At 43.2% G+C, this 16,460-nt stretch overlaps 2 protein-coding genes across 2 annotated transcripts in view; one reads left to right on the top strand and one right to left on the bottom strand.

Annotated features, from left to right (window-relative positions):
- Positions 1 to 2,771: 2,771 nt before the first annotated feature.
- PTPLAD1 (protein tyrosine phosphatase-like A domain containing 1) lies at positions 2,772 to 11,365 on the top strand. Its single transcript, XM_009321527.1, has 8 exons — positions 2,772 to 2,834; positions 3,345 to 3,509; positions 4,523 to 4,574; positions 4,968 to 5,078; positions 5,688 to 5,815; positions 6,337 to 6,449; positions 7,025 to 7,131; positions 9,340 to 11,365. The coding sequence occupies exons 1-8, from the start codon at positions 2,772 to 2,774 to the stop codon at positions 9,414 to 9,416; spliced, it is 816 nt and encodes a 271-aa protein (XP_009319802.1). The 3' UTR covers positions 9,417 to 11,365.
- A 170-nt stretch (positions 11,366 to 11,535) lies between these two features.
- The window catches only part of VWA9 (von Willebrand factor A domain containing 9), a 12,797-nt gene continuing 7,872 nt past the window's right edge, over positions 11,536 to 16,460 (bottom strand). Inside the window, 6 exon segments of the mRNA XM_009321455.1 lie at positions 11,536 to 12,392; positions 13,366 to 13,431; positions 13,809 to 13,927; positions 14,032 to 14,165; positions 14,421 to 14,565; positions 15,617 to 15,709. Coding sequence (XP_009319730.1) covers positions 12,141 to 12,392; positions 13,366 to 13,431; positions 13,809 to 13,927; positions 14,032 to 14,165; positions 14,421 to 14,565; positions 15,617 to 15,709 — 809 coding nt within the window. The 3' untranslated portion in view covers positions 11,536 to 12,140.

The raw sequence follows: 16,460 nt of genomic DNA, 5'->3' as shown, positions 1-16,460 counted from the left end.
CGGGGTGCGCGGTCCCCATCGCTGCCCTTGGTGGCAGCGGCCGAGCGCTGTGCTGGGTGCCGGGCGTGTATGGATGCATCGTGACACGCACCCAGCTACAAACCGCTGTGTTCCGGCTCTAGCAACGATAGCAGGCTGTATCTTATCTAGTAAGAAAAAAACCCAACGCCCCCATATTTAAATATCAGTGAAATTTCCATATGTCTTTGCTATCCTGTCTCAACTGAACCCCAGAGATAACGCGCAGCAATTTTTCCTTTCACAAAGACGTGTGAGAGGAACTGTTATCAAACCTCTGCATCGGGAACTAGTGCTCGATTTGACAGGTAAAGCAGATCTCTTCCTAAAAGATGGTTTTGTTTCAGCCGGGCAGCTGCACGTTGCAGCACTGTGGAGCTCGTGCTGGTCGGCTTGTCCGGGTGGCACTGAGGATATGCTGTAGCTGTTTTTATTTGGGTTTTCTCATTTATTTGGTGGTTTTCTTTAAGACGCATTGTCTAGGAAATGCTGCCTCCCCGGTGAGCCACAGCCAGGGCCATTTGATAGGGGGGTGTTGCGCATCATGTTCACTCCAGGATCAGTTTACGGTGTGGAAGGGTGGAAATTAAACTCAACATGCAGGTTTTCGGAGCCCTTCCGGGGACAAGACCTGCGTATGCGGGAAATGAGAGATGAACGCACCCTCTTGCCGTTGGGAGGGGACTCCCCACATCGTGCTCCTGCGGACCTACCGGAGACCGGCCTCCCTGGGTGCTCGCTCGTTGGTGTGGAGGCTGGATCCCCCAAAGGCTGTCCAGCGCAGAGGATTTCCAGTCTGAATCAAGCTAGCTGTGAGCAGCCTTTTGGGCCCCTCTTTTTGGGAAGCTTGCACGCTGCCTTCCTGCGAGCAAGGACCCTCTTCCAGCGTGACGCAGAGTTGCAGCAGCTTTAGCTGCAGACTCCAGCAACCACACCTCCGAGCAACATTTTGGGCTGTTTGTGTCTTCCCTATTATCGTGTGTTCCCTCTTGCCTCCCAGCAAGGCAGGGGAAGCACTGTAAATAACCGCTGAATATTTCTATGTATGAAGCGTCCTTTGCCGGTGGGGTGTGTGGAGCTGGCTAGGGCCTTCACCTGACTGTTAATTCTTGTCTTTTAGCTCAGGGTCATGGTGCCAAAGGGGACAACATCTACGAATTTCAGATTGAGTTCCTAGAACCGGTTGAGCCTAAAGTAGGTATTTTTACTTTTCTAACTCTTGCAAAGAAAAAGTAATTTTTTAAAAACTTGAAAGGAAAATGGCTGTGCGTAAAGCCTGTAATATGCTGTTTAGATTTTCCTGGTGACCCTGTAACTGCTGCAAACTAAAAGCCGCCTGTGGCAGTCCTCTGTCCCGGTGCTCAGCCACCATCCTGCCTTAACGCAAATCACCTCACTGGAGATAGTGCTCGCGTGGGTCAGCTCTAATAGAAACAGGGCCTTACATGTATCGGTTGTTAAACAGTAGTTGTAAATTTTTTTAAGGATTTAAAGCAGCAAAATAAGGGGAGAATCTGGCAACGTGTTGTCTGATGTAACCTTGACTGGAGAGCAGGGGAACGCTGTGCTGCAAAGTGTCCGTGTGATGTTTCCTGGCTTCTTTTGCAGCCTGACAAAATAAAGTCATGAAAACACACGTCTTTCTTAGGTTGCCGGTACAGATACACTGCGGCTCCTCTTGCAAAATCTTTTCTTAATTGCTGTCGTAGTCAGATAGGAGAGCTTGGCGGGAAGAGCAGCACCTTCGCATTACTCACAGGTTGCTGTAAAGACTGTCTTTACTTCTCAAAGCTGTTAGGGGCACAGGAAAACTCGGGGCTCTGCTCCCAGTGCAGGATTTGTGATGCTTATTCCTGGCTGCCTGTTGGGGACAGCTGCAGTCAGACTGGGAGCCACCATTCACCTCTGCTGCTTCAACAAGGGAGGAGACCGTTCCCTCTGTGCAACACAGCAAGGGGCCGGAGGGTAAATTTCTAGGGTCTGGTCACCCTGAAATTGATGTTGAACCGAAACTTTCCTGGGGAAAGGCATCCCCAGCTCTACGCTGCTGTCAGCCGGCGGGTTTATTGTGTGGCTCCTACCAGGTATTCAGTGGCAGACAATGAACATCTCTTGATTCCAGGATCTGGTCACCAGTTTGTCATCTGTCCTGTAAAGCAGCAGCTGCCTGGTCCACAGTGTGGGGAGAGGTGCCCACCACGGCCCATGCTTGTCCCCTGTGCGGGCAGACACGGGCTGTGCTGGCAGCCAGGCCTGGAAGGCAAGCCCTTGCCTCTGCAGAGCAGCCTCCTTCCAAAAGTCTAGTCGCTCTGAGTCACCATGGAAGGGGCTGCGAGTCTGGAAGAGGATCGATGCCGTGAAATCTATGTAACTACAGGTGGTCGGGACTGGGAAGTATTGCAGTCCAGGGTTTTCTCTTTTAGCTTTGATGTGCACCATGAGTGCCGCTTGCTGGTGCCAGGCTGGCCACCAGCGAGAGATGGAGCCTTTGACAGGCAAGGATCAGGCGTTGGTAGCTGTAAATTACAGCTACAGCCTTTGGATGTCTTAGGAGCATCCAGACAGCCTTGAGAGAGCAGTGCTGGTGTGACGTGCTCAGTTAAGAACGCAGTTCATGGCTCTTCTGCATCAGTTTCAGCTGGTTTGAGAGGTAGTCCCATGCAGAGCACCCTGGTGTAGGCTCAAGGTGCGGAGGGGTGCGATGATGGCAGTAAGGGTGGGTAACCAAGGTGACAATGCTGTGGGCTGTAAGGATGGAGGGGTTCTGGGGTGCCATTAGGCAGAGTGTGGCCGTGGTGGAGAGGGCTCATGGAGTGGTAATGACCACACTGTCAGGGCCATCAGCTCACCATTGTCTCCTGGTGTTTCCTAAGGCTATTAGCTCTTCCTCTCACTGTAGCAGATGTCACGTGGGGTCCCCTATTTTGGACAGGGACCTGTGGCTGATGGTAGTGTTATTTTTACCGCTGGCTAGAGGAAGTGAATGGCTCACAGTACTAAATGCAAGAAGGTCTAAAGCCAAGATCATGGGTTCTGCCTAGGAAGGCTAGCACCAGGGTCTGTGCTAGCTCTTTGTGGTGGGATTCAGTGGTGCTGCGTGGTACGGGCAGGCTTTCAAGCTGCTTATCAAGTCCTGCAGCCATCACAGTTGCCATCTTCAACTGGGCTGCCCTTTGCTTCCATGCCTTGGGCAGCAGAGAGATGCTTGTGCTACAGCAGTCCATGTCATCCCTGCCTCCTTGATAGGGAAAGCTTGGGTATCAACCCAGTCTCAGAGCTTGTTTCTTAGGACTTTTGCTGATGTATGCTTCTGTGCCTGCCCTCAGCCTGTATGCAGGGTGACTCAAAGGCAGCTGAACATCACTGTGCAGAAGAAAGAGAGTAACTGGTGGGAGAGACTCACCAAGCAAGAGAAGCGCCCACTCTTCCTAGCTCCTGACTTTGACCGCTGGTTAGATGAATCGGATGCTGAAATGGAGCTGAAGGAGAAGGTCAGTCCTGTGGGCGCATGTGGTGTGTGCTGCCAGCTACAAAGCAAGGCTAGCTGTTCCCTTGTCCATGAACTTGTGTTCTTAAATGAAGTTGTCTGGCATGCTGATTGTTACTGCTATTTCACACAGATCCCACGTAGAATTGGTTAAACAGTTAAACTGTGAGCAGGAGTTCAGAAATAGGCACATTTCTGGCCAGAAAGAGCGGCAGCTTGAATCTGAACTGGTGGCTGTGCACTAGCTCAGCACTGGCCAGGGCCTGCAGCCAAAGGCTTGCACCCCTTGCATGACGCCTTCGCAGCCCTGTGTCCCGATCCATATGAAGATCATATAAATGTGCCATACGGAGCCCAGAGATGCCAGTCCCGGGCACTGCTTGTCTGGAAAGCAGGGTTTCTAGGGCCTTCCTGAGCCACTGGGCTGGCCCTGACGGTGCATTCCCACCATCTGGTAAGCTCGAGCAGCTTACTGCAGCAGGGAGGTGAAAGACCGTCTTGGAAAAGACTTGAACGGATGACATTTCTGCAAATCTGTTTTACAACAAATGCTGCCCTGTTCTCCTCCACAGCCACTGAGCTTAGCGTAGAGGAGAAAGGGCCGCTGCAATGCCGGGAGCCAGAAAGCACTAGTGAAGGGCAGGCAGAGAGCCTGGGCTGGATGTTCTCAGTTCCCTTCAGGTCACTGGTGGATCATGAAATGTTTTAAGCAACAGCTCTAAGAAACAGTAATAAGTGAGAATTAACACAGAAAACAGCAGGCTTTTTCAGCAAAAGCATCTAATTACTAGAATAAAATACATAGTGAGGGCAGGATAACTAGTTAACACCCTCTGGCTTTTACTGTACCATAATATCTGGATGATGAATGTGCTGTTTTATGCAGGTGAAAGTTTAAACGCTCTAGCAACTGGCTGCTTAGCTGAGTTGTAAACCCACTAGCTTTACAGCAGTATAGTTAACAAATCACTTGCTAATTACAGTATCGGTCTTTAAAACCTTATCCTTCATCTTAAGGAAGAAGAAAAGATTAACAAAATGAAAATAGAATCCAGAGTCCCAAAAGACCGTAAGTAACCATACGTTTTTAGTGTGTAAGGTGGGGTTTAGAAAGCTTCTGTCACTCTTATATGCGAACCTCAACTCTTATGGAGGAATTTTGACTGGCTTGGTGCATCTTGGAGGGGGATCTTTGTATTGTGAGCTATTTAGCAATTTAATAAAAATGGACTGCAGTTTCCAAGGAATTTAAAAAACCTGACTAGCAAGAATTGAGTTCTAGCAGATGACGGTAAAAGCAGGCAGAACCCACAATGCACACAGCAACCCTTTTATTGCAATCAATAGCTTCCCTTTTTCTTGTAAGCTTTATTCCCACAGAAAGCCTGGTTTGCAGCTGTACTCTTTGCAGAAGTGTTACCATTGTACTCTGATCACCTGATGTGTTTATGATTGATTTTAGCTTTCAAACACCTGAAGAAGGGATACTTAATCATGTATAATCTTGTGCAGTTTTTGGGATTCTCTTGGATTTTTGTGAACATGACAGTACGACTGTTCATCTTAGGAAAAGGCAAGTAATATTTTATTTACATTGGGGTCTTTGTTTTGGTTTTTTAGTGTTGTTTTTAATACTTTCTAAATAGTTAAAACTAAAGGAAGACCTATTTAGGAAACAAAACTGTAAAAGCATCACCAAAGCATGCAACTCTCAAAAGCCATCACAGTGTCAAGGATAGGAAAATACTGTCCTCTTGTAAATCACAACTGCATATTCTGATGAATGATACTTGTACTCTGCCAAGATTACTTCTAAAGAAATCAGTTGGAGCAAAATGTCTCGCTCACTGCAATGCTAGTATTTTTGAAAATGAGACGGGCAGAATATTTTGGTTTTGAAGTGAGAACGCTTTATACTGTTGAGGTACAGCGCTATCGCATATTTTGTAAAATATTTATTGAAACAGCTCTTGATCCTTCTGTGTGTGAAACGGAGCACTTGAGCAGTGTTTCTGGCCTAACTGCTGTGACTTCAAGATAAGGCCTATAAAGAAGTTACATAATTATGCATAATGGTTTTTGAAATACAACTAGAATCCTGTTATCAAAAGCTATGCTGCTGCGCCCGCTTCCTGAACTAGAAATTCATTTGTTCTCTAAAATGGTTTCCCGTGTCTTACAGATTCCTTCTATGATACTTTTCACACTATTGCTGACATGATGTATTTCTGTCAGACCCTGGCATTAATGGAGATCATGAATTCACTAATAGGACTAGTCAGATCACCGCTGAGACCTACTGTAGCGCAGGTAATATATTAAAATTCTTCTCCTTGCTCCCCCATGTTTAAAGTAAATATTTTACGCAAGCGTTGAGACTCTCCTAAAATAAGTGATACAACCTCACTGGCACTGGACTAGAGAATATATTATTCAAGAGGCAGGAATTCGTGCTTCCCAGTCTTAGCTGTGGCAGGCTGTTTTCTTCCATCACCTACGTAAGATACTCCAGGACAACAAAAGCAAGAAGAGGCTGATGAAAAGTACGTGATTTTGATTTGGTGCCAGGGCCCTTTTTATCCTGGTTGTGGCTGTTGTGCATAAAAATGAGGATAGATGATTTAAGACTAGGTCCCTTGGATTGCAGCTAAGTACAGAGCAAAATGCATGCTCGTAAGAAGCAGGTCACAGCTCAGCTGCACAGTTAGTTATGCGCTCAGCATATGTTTTGGGCGTGAAGAGTAGATACCCTGCGTGTGTTTGACAGCGAGGACTTGCTCTTTCTTTTGATGAAGAGTGTGACTGTTCCTTAATTTGTTTTTCTTAAACAGATATTTGGAAGAAACTTCGTTTTGTTTGTTATCCTTGGAAGCTTAGAGGAAATGCAGAGCAAACCTGTGGTGTTCTTCATATTTTATTTCTGGAGTATCATTGAGCTGTTCAGGTTTGTGGGATTTTTCCTCTAGCAGATGTGTACAGAACAACATGGTTGTTCCCAAGAACTCTTTAAAGAAGGTTTTGATCCTTGTACCTTTTGGAAGAGTGGCTCTAGTGCATTGGCCCCAGAGGGTTAAAATCTCCTTTAGACACGGACTATCACAGCCTTCCTAGGTTGCTCCATCTGCCAAAAGCTGGGACAAGGCTGGAGTCTGAAAATAATACTACCCTGAACCTAGGGAAACCTGTCGCTTTTTTCCTTGAGGGTTCTGTTGCTTTGAATTTCCATTGTTAAGGGAGTGCACTATGCTCTTTTTCTCTTTCAAAAGAAGTATTTTGAAAGGTCTATCAGGCAAGCCAGGCAGTTACATTCATCCATGTGGTCAGAATAATAGCATTAGTTCTGTAAACTGCCAAATAAGGGTGTGTCCATCATGATCCAGAGGAACAATTCTTGAATATTCTTGTGTCGTTTGGGAATTACGTTGACTATTCTATAGAGCAGATATATGCAAGACTAATTCTAGCAGCAGCTTCCATTTTAAACAGTGTCTGTTTCTTCTCACGCTGAATTGGCTTTAGGTATCCATATTACATGCTTTCATGTATCGGTATTGAATGGAAACCACTAACCTGGCTCCGTTACACTGCCTGGATCCCTCTCTACCCTTTAGGAGGCTTGGCAGAAGGTATGTCCGAAAAAGACAATTTGATAAACAATGGAGTCAAGGCTGGGCAAATAACTCAATTTTTGGTTTGGCTGCTGGACTGAAAAAATCATGTAATAGAACAACAGATAAACAGACATTTGCTTTGAGCTGAACCAAATGTAAGCATTTTTGTCTTTCTTACTGAATCAAATATTTTTTTCAATTTGATGTGAAAAGAAGTCTTCCTTTTGGGCACTGGAGAGGAAAGTAAAGGCAACAAAAGGTTACCTGACAAAGTGACCAAGCGTGTGCTGCAGTCCATGCAAGCAGCACAAGACGACAATGCTCACTTGCCTCCGCTGATCCAAAGCGGTGTATTTGCTTTTGTCTGCTAGACCTGACTTGGTCAGCCTAGCTTGGGTTCACGTCAGCTCACAGATCTTGACATTATCTTGTAAATCATTGCACAGGACAGGCAGGGGCCGATTCTTCCTATGAAAGCAGCGTAGCCTGTTCTGAGACGGGCATGGGGCTTTCCAGAGAGGGCTCTGCTCCCTTTCTGCTTTGAGAGTGACTGTCCGTGGAAGAAGCAGGCACCTAGTGTTCTTGCTGTAGCCCCTGTGGGCGGAGGGGCCTTACAGTGACCTCTTCTGTCTTAACAGGTCTGGATTATTTTTAATTTTTATTTATTTAAGCAGCATATCACCGCCTAGCTTCTAGTTGTAAGAAATGTGGTGTGATCGTACCTGTCAGAACCTGTTTCTGTGAGCCAGGAGTAGGCTTGAGCGTTGCCCAACTTCAAACACAGGAAAGACTACGCCTGTTTCATTGCTGTGGGTTTTCCTGCATGGTAAATACTGCTGGCATGGGCCCTGCAGGCTACAGTTGTGTGTGAGAACACTGTCTCACCAGGCAAGTTCACTGCGCTTAGCAGTTCAGCTATGAAAGTCTATACTGCCTCAGCTAGCTGCTTTCCATCATACTGCATGTTTAAAAAAAAACAGCTTTAAAATTGGTATAATTAACAAGAGCTCGCAGATAAGAAGGGAATATCCTGAAAAAGTTGGTGTGGGCTGGGAAATTGTGTATTTTATCTGTGTTTGATAATGATGGTGGCCTTCTGCTTTCAGCTGTCTGTGTCATTCAATCCATTCCAATCTTCAGTGAAACAGGGAAATTTAGTCTGGGATTGCCAAATCCACTGAACGTCACAATCCAGTTTTCATTTTTGCTTCAAATATACCTTATAGCCTTGTTTTTAGGTAAGATATTTAATTGTATTTCTCACTATTGAAATAAAAAGGCCAGTTTCCTCTGAATGAGTATATTTTTCAAAGAAAATTGAATTCCTGCATCTTGAGGATCATGGCAACACAAAATTGCTTGAGGTTAAGCATTATCCTTGCTGCTTGTTTATGTAAATTTGTCACTGATGGAGGGGAACACATCTGCAATTAGCACTGGTTAGCCTCCCCAAGAAGGAGACCTTGGTAACAAGTTAGCAGCATTATCTACGGATCACTTGGGTTAAAAGAGTAATTTTTACATGTATTTATAGCCTCAGTATACTTAGTTTCACCTTTTACATGGTATTTTGAGTTTTGGAATGATCTAGTGGAAATCTAAACATAATTTCAGATTAAAGCAATGTTTAACTAAACTGCATTATAATCACTAGTGCAACATGAAGTCATGTTTTTCCAGGAAACAATATAGAAGGCTCTTTACATAGTAGTATATTTGAAGAAGAATGGTGCTTCATACATATTTGGTTTCTGGTGTTACATTTTTAAACATAAGTTAACTTTGTAGTATGCACACCCAGTCCGTTTGGGTATCCAGAACTCAGCAGAATCTAACCTAGAATTTTAACCTGAACTTTCACTAGATTTCTTCCCTTTCACAGACGTTGCTTAAAGAATACCTTTAATCAAGTTTCATTCTGAAATACCTGTTTGATCCTTCCCCAGCTCTGCACAGCCGGTGGTGTAACTTTTTTAAAAGCGACGAACCAACCTTCTGAGCAGCCCCATACCAAAGAACCTGTGCAGCAACTCCTGCCTCACCCCGCAAGAAAAAACTTGCATTATCTTTCAATGCTACACACACCCTTAAACCATCGCTTTTTTTGTGTGGTGGTTGGTTTGTTTGTTTGTTTTTTGTCGTTGTTTTTTTAAAATTTGGTACAGCCATCTAGCATTAAAAAGATGCAATAATGTCCTACCTAAACACTTCATTCTTTTTCAGGGGTATATATAAACTTCTGTTACCTCTACAAGCAAAGGAAACAGCACCTTGGACCAAAGAAGAGAAAGATGAAGTAAAGGAGGACTGCAGTGCTTTCTTATCTGACTTATCTCAATGACAAGATAAGCCTCTAATTCTTACGGTTTTACCCACTGTAATGTAAAGAATTTTGTAAAATTAAATGATCACGCTAGATTTCATGATTTCATAGTGAATTCAGGTAACATTCCCGTATACTGTATTTTGTTCCCTTTCAATCATGTATGCATGGCATTTACCATTGAACAGTAACATTTAAGCTTGTATCCTGTCAACTACCATATTAGAAAGAAATCCTATTATCTGCATATAATATGCTTATAAACAGTGGAGCAGCACTACATAGAAATAATGTTTATCTTTTAATTGGGTATTTGCTGTCAATATTGCATGCAGATAGGGCTTCTGATGTCGGGATATACTATTAGCTGGCACATGCTGTTCCTAGGGTGGATCTGGATGGCAGGAGGAGCACAGTCTGAGACCACTGTGAACGGCGTTTGGGTGTTTATTAACAGTTGAGGTAAACTTGCTCAGCACATACCCCCCTTTTCTTCTGCAGCATCCTGATGCTGCAGAATTAAAACTGGAAGTAGCTAATGTCCATTTAAATTCTACCAACTTAGTGTGTTTCTAGTTTAGCCTTAACCGAATAGGAGCGCTGTGTGGATCCTAGCATTCCTGTAGCAACGCATCCTTATCCAGTCATTCTGTGATATGGTCAGAAATGCTTTCCTGGTTGGTAATGCAAGCACTGAAACATAACAAAGTAAGGAAACATAGATACCAGCTTTCTCCTAGCATGTGAACCTGAACAGAACTCCATCCCACCCATGCAAAGGAAAACATGGAACTGTCATGGGAGGCGAGGCTCCTCTAATCATTCCTGGCAGGGCTGTAGCTCCTGTATTTCTAGCCTTCAGAAAGGCAGTAAAGATTGCTTTTCTACTTAAACTTAGGGGTGCGACTGAGAATTTGGTGTATGTATGTGCTTTGTTGGCTGGCCCCTGATGGGATGGAGTAGCGGGTCAAAATAACCGTGTATTATTTTGATATCTCTCAGTAAGGGAGATCCCACACAGGGTTTGAAGGGACCCTTTCCTCTGTGCTTGCTTTAAACAACAGCAACAATAAAAAAAGAGAAGCTCCTCCCACATTCCAGGTCATCTACTCTCTCACCTAGAAACCTTTGTTTCAGTTGACTTTATATCAGCATGCCCTTCTTCACACCTAGCCTCCGGTATGTAATTCCAGATCCCTCTGGCCTCCTTAATCCAGTTTAGAAAATGTACGAAAAGTTTGCTCTAAACCGTATTGTGGTTATGAACAGGTTGCTTCACAATAACTGCCACCACCCCCAGGGCAATGCAAAGCAATGCCAGCAATCCAGAACAGGCACTGAAGTTGAGATTAGCTTAGTGCCATGTTACTGTTTATCTTTTTCTACTGTAAAACAATATGAATCCTCCAGAAAATTATTTTCTATATTAAAGGTAACAAACAGCTTAATGTTTGTGATACGGACCCAGTGATTGTTACTGTAAAGGGAGGGAAACAGTGTTATATGGAGATTTTAACAAAGAATTGGTACAAGCTCCACGCTGCATTTCACAAACGTGTTCTGTCAACAAAAGGAATGATGCAACTTCTCTTTAGGGATACTTGAGGCTCGTACTCAAAGGAGAGTGCAGCTTACTTTACTCAGAAGAGTTGAGCATTATTTACACAGTATTTCACTATAGCACACACTGTACCTATGTTTAAAGTATGTCAAAGGATTGAATTAGCTGAGTAATGGAACAGCAAGGATCACGTTCATACTTTAATTTCTCCACTGGGCATTTAAACTTCTGTTATGAAATCCGTATGTATTCATACATGATATTTCTCAGTGAAATTGTGGTACCTAGTGCAAGCTGTCATGGGTCTTACACTACTGAATTTTAATCCTTCAGAAAGAATGTGTTTCTATAATAAAGATTTACAACCGAATTTTGCTTTAGTTCAGTTGTTTGTTCTTTCCCTGAATGTGAGAAGTTGTATAATTTAACTCTTGTGATAAACAGCTGGGAGCCAAGCCTTTACCAAGTCAATGTTTTAGGCCACACAGCCTAGTTGCTATGAAAATGGAACAAATCCGACTTAAATTTTCATGAAGAATTACTCTTTATTAATATTACACAAATAAAAAACGTCTCACAAGATTAAGTTACTTTCACAAGCATAAGCACGGCAATGCAAGTAATGATTAACTCTCATTACGGCAGTACAGACTGGCTTTCAAGTTGGGCATAAAATTACTGACAACACCCTGAAATTAGCTGTGTATCTGATCTTGCACAGCGATTCTCACATGTTTTCTTTGGACTAATTAAGTCAGTGTATAAAGTATAGTAGCTGCCTTTTAAGATACTTTTACCAGTGAGTTCAGTTATGTAGTAACCGCATTTTGGGGAGACCAAAAGCCATGAGCAGTCTGCTGCCTGTGATGGCATTTTCTTTCTCTCCTCGCATGTACTGAATAACTTCCACCCATCATCCAACACAGTAATTGACTTTGGGACACTTTCCACAGTTTCCAGGTCTGACTAAAGCATCCACAAACTAGCTACATTTATTTAGAGAGCACTGATGCGGGTAAGGGACCGCATTTTCACAGGAAGTTCTCCAAACAGTAATTAAACAGGCCCTAGAAAGTAAACGGGACAAGAAAATTTGAACCACTTGAGTCTTAATCTACAGAAGTTCCCTAAATGGAGACTTCACATTCTTTCAGTGCTGCTACTGGAAAAGTCTGTCTGCAGCGGAGCAATGTTATGATCATAGGCAGCATATTCTGATGCACCAGTACTTGCCACTTTAAGCTGCTGAGCAGCATGTGTGAGCTGAAACGCTGCATCAGGATGAGCTGTGTCAGGAAGCAGGGTGCATTCCCGCTCCAGCATGTCTGCCACACCTTTCAAGAGGTCCAAAAAGCCAAAGGCCAGAGCTGCCTTTCGTAAACGATTAAGTTCCTGCAAAGAAGGAAAACTCCTTTTAAAGCCACTGTAAGCCTTTACATAAAACATGGTTTTCTTACTTTTTTTTTTAAAGGCAAGCTTATTCACTTAGAGGACAATAACCTGAGTGATCAGTACAGCTGCTGGAAACTGCCCAGCTGCTCACGAGATAAAAAATGCTTCAGGGCTGAAGATGATTGATAGTGGCACAACTAAACAGTCGGTTTTCCCTTGATCCCTTCCTATAAATCTTCACTTCTCCCTTTTCCCTTTTGTGCATTCAGTTATTGTACCTGCCTGTTTTGTCTGTGTCCCAGCTGGGAGCAGCCTCCAGCTTAGCCTTCACTGACTGCTGCCTTTAACCACAGTGTCCAGCAAAATGTATATATATTGATTTTTCTTCACTATAAACTGACAAGTGCTTATGTGCATTTAGGCAGGGTATTCATTCTTGAAGTCTCTGGGGGCTACAATAACAAACTCCTTCAGCACTAAGCTTACAAGGGGAACAACAATTACCTCCAGCTACAGTCTAGATTATGGATTATTATGATGTGGCCAAATGTGCCTGGAATTTTGTCTTTCTCTGCTTCAGTTGTAGAAAAAATGTAGGAGACATTTTCAGACTCAGAATGACATCTGTGTTCCTATTCATCTCTCATCCCTCTATTTCTGCCTGGACAACAGCATAAAATCTGCAAAGAAGTTCACCACTGAAGTAGCAGGGATCATGAGGGGCACCTGCAAACATGACACATCTATACCACCCTGCCAGAGAACGTGGTGGCAGGAAAACCAAACCCCCTTGTCTCACCTTAACTAGTCTGTAAAAGAGACCCAGGATGTCTCCTTTACAGAACCATGTATATTTTTGCAGAGCCCTACAAACCGGCACAGAACATACCACAGACACAGACAGTATTGTTCCTCTGTCAAATCACCGCTATCACTATGGATGAAATTTGGGCCAGCCTGAAACGTTACTCACTTTATAGAAGGTTTGAGTTTTTTCAGGGAGTTTCCTTGCATTTCTCAAGATCTTCTGTACATCTGTCTGCAGAAAAGAAAAAAAAAAATCTTGGCAACTGCTGGGGAAGCTGCAGAAAAAATCCTCAACTATTTATTGTTAAATTATCCTGACCATTGACAAGACTGCAGCTCACAAAGGCTGCAACATAAACAGTAATTATACTAAATCCAATAAACTAAGCCAGATGTTACACTGGAGACACAGCTTTCATTATACAGAAAGCTATGCTTTCTGATTGCATTTTAATCATGACATTTTAAAGAGGCGGTGTTTATAAAAATGAAAGAAAAGCAATAAAGCAACTACATTAAACAGACAAGACACACACAGACTCCACTTTGCTGGTAAGATGGCTACTGCTGATCAAAGGAAAGCATTGAGTCCAAAACCTGTATCACTACCTGGAGGCCACTTGGTTTAATCCATACTGTAACATTCTGTGCGTAACTGCGCTTGTTCTTGGGTTGCAAGGGGAAAGGGCTCTTATTGTCATCCTCTCCGTAAGGATTTTCTTTCGCATCTGGGAGAAAAAAGAAAATAAACAGACTTAACAACTAAGATTTGGCACAGTCATTCATGCAACACTGGATGTGTAAGAGTTATTCAAATGAGTGTGACAAGTACCTGAAATGGGTCCAAGCTGTGCCATCTTCCCCAGCCATGGAAGGGGCTCAGGACCAGGTTCAAAGAGCGACATCATGAGGTTTGATTTCTTCTTGCTATCAGCTTGTGAATAGAGCATTCCATACCACTCTGGCCTGTTGAAAAGAGCAAATCCCAAAGGCTGAAAATCTTCCGCCCCTCTTTGCCTAGAATTTGCCTCCCTCCCACTGTGTAGAGGCTCACTGTTGCAATTTATACTGGCAGAAACATATCCACAATTAAAAATCCACAGCTTTTTGTCTAGCAGTGCAGAGTTCTGTACAGAATACAGATATAAATAAGCATAATTTATAAATAAAGCATAAATGAGCAAAGTCAGAGATTTTTCAGGCAGACATCCAGCTCCATACCCCAACTGGACGACAGCAACCATGCCTTCCACTTTCAGGCTGCCGTGTAGTAAAACACAGAAGTTGGGGATTTTCCCGGCAATCTGATTAGCTGAATTCTCATCTTCGGTGTCATCTGTGATCCCAGGGCCCACCTCATCACCTTCTGGGGAAGAATAAAAGCAAAGAAAGAGATAACATAAGAATAAACTCAAACACACTAGCTCAATTTCCATTACACCACCCTGTATTTTCTGCCATGCAAGAGTTAATTAATACTTTTGTAGAACGAACAGCTGCTAAATGAACTGTTTGGGCAAAGTGGCACTATAATGTTATATAAATATTCCACTGCATCCTACTCACAAAACAGTTAACAAAAAACTGCAAATAAAACCTCAGCTTTGAAGAAACTAGAAGTGAAATGAAACGGCACCAAGAGTCTGGCAACAAATACACGTCTGCTTCTGAACCAAAAGCATCCTGAATTTCAAGTCCTCCTCTCCTATGCAATTTGTGGTCATTATGAGAAACTTACTATGTTTTAGCAGCTGGAATACAGCTGTGATTTACCTGTTAATATCTTCTAAGGTGAAAGGCCTAGCAGGATAAGAGTGTTAATAGAGAGATGAAAGCATATCTGGAGCTTTCATTCTTCTTTACCAAGAGAAATCCCACTTTCTCTTTGCTCCACTCCAAGGCCATGACAAAAGGAAAGGGGAAGTCCTTCTTATCACAGGCTGATGCACACATCCTCAAAGCCTACACCAGTCATTTGCATAGATACATATATACTTGGCCCCAGTGAGGAGCAATTAATGCTCAAGTACAACTGAGCAATCTAGTTGTGATTAAGATCAGATTTTTCACAACAACAAATCATTCCAAGAACCAATTAGATGCAGGCATTAAATATTCATCTTGCACCACATACTTCATGGCCCATAAATATTTTTACCTTTAAGTTTAGCATGTTCTATTAATAATGATGCTATGAGGACACTGTTCCCTCTATTAACTTTCTAAACAACACAGTACTCAAAAAAAGAGAGAGCTTGTGTTCAAGGTTTTAATTTTAATGTAACCACACAAACATGTCTTTAGAGACATCTGGCATTTTGATAGAGCATAAAACCTGTGCTTCTAGTCTAAACCACCACAGACATTACAAGGGAAGTTTAAAGCAATTTTTGCTAAAAGAAACAAAACTTGCTCACCTCTGTTAAGTGCAATGGGCAGTACCAAGTGTCTGGACAGGACAGGAGGGCTAGAAATGTCAGCTATATCTACAAAACCAACAATTTCTAGATCTGTGGGGAGACAACAGGTTTAGGTCAGATTTGGAAATAGCTGAAATGTATTCAGAGTCAATTTAACATTACAACTTGTTACACCACTAAGTTTCCTGAAGCAGTGACTAGAGGTAGCACAACAGAGCCCCAACCTTCACTGGGGTTTCTAGATGTCAGTAAGATACAAACATTCATACATAATACTGTAACACTTTAAGATGAGAACATAATTTCCATCACACACATACTGTTGTCCCATGAACCGTGCTGCAAGACAAATACAGAATTGTGCACGTTGTTTTTTACGCTGTACCCAACCTACTGGCATTTTAAATTCAAAAGGAGAGAAAACAGAGGTTATCTTTAAGTATAAGGGTGTAGCTAGACTAAACCAAATCTACTAGCTTCCAGCTGGCATCACAGAACCTGCAGGAATTCCCATTCAACTCTCTGGCAGGGTTAGCCCCAATGGGCCATGTTCCTAGGACTGGGAAGACCGAGTTGTCGTTCTTGAGTTTTATATGCCCACTGGAAGTTGAAATGCAGCTCCACCTCATACAGACTTGTGGGCATTTGCTGGTAAAAGGCCGAGGCAGCCATGTCCTTCATGCTCAGCCTTGTCCGACTTCCTCCCCACTTCTTGGCTGCAAGAAATGTTGTATCAGGTTCATGTCTTTTAGCCACATGAAGGTTTTGGTGTGTGGCTTAGGCCTAGCCTTTGACCAGCTCTACACTGGCAGAGGTGTAGAGAGTACCTGCTTTGTAAACT

This window comes from Pygoscelis adeliae, unplaced genomic scaffold (genome assembly GCF_000699105.1).
Source record: "Pygoscelis adeliae isolate BGI_AS28 unplaced genomic scaffold, ASM69910v1 Scaffold13, whole genome shotgun sequence".
Classification (NCBI taxonomy): Eukaryota; Metazoa; Chordata; class Aves; order Sphenisciformes; family Spheniscidae; genus Pygoscelis; species Pygoscelis adeliae.
The sequence above is the reverse complement of the archived record's forward strand: the minus strand, read 5'-3'. Positions and strand labels throughout refer to the sequence as shown.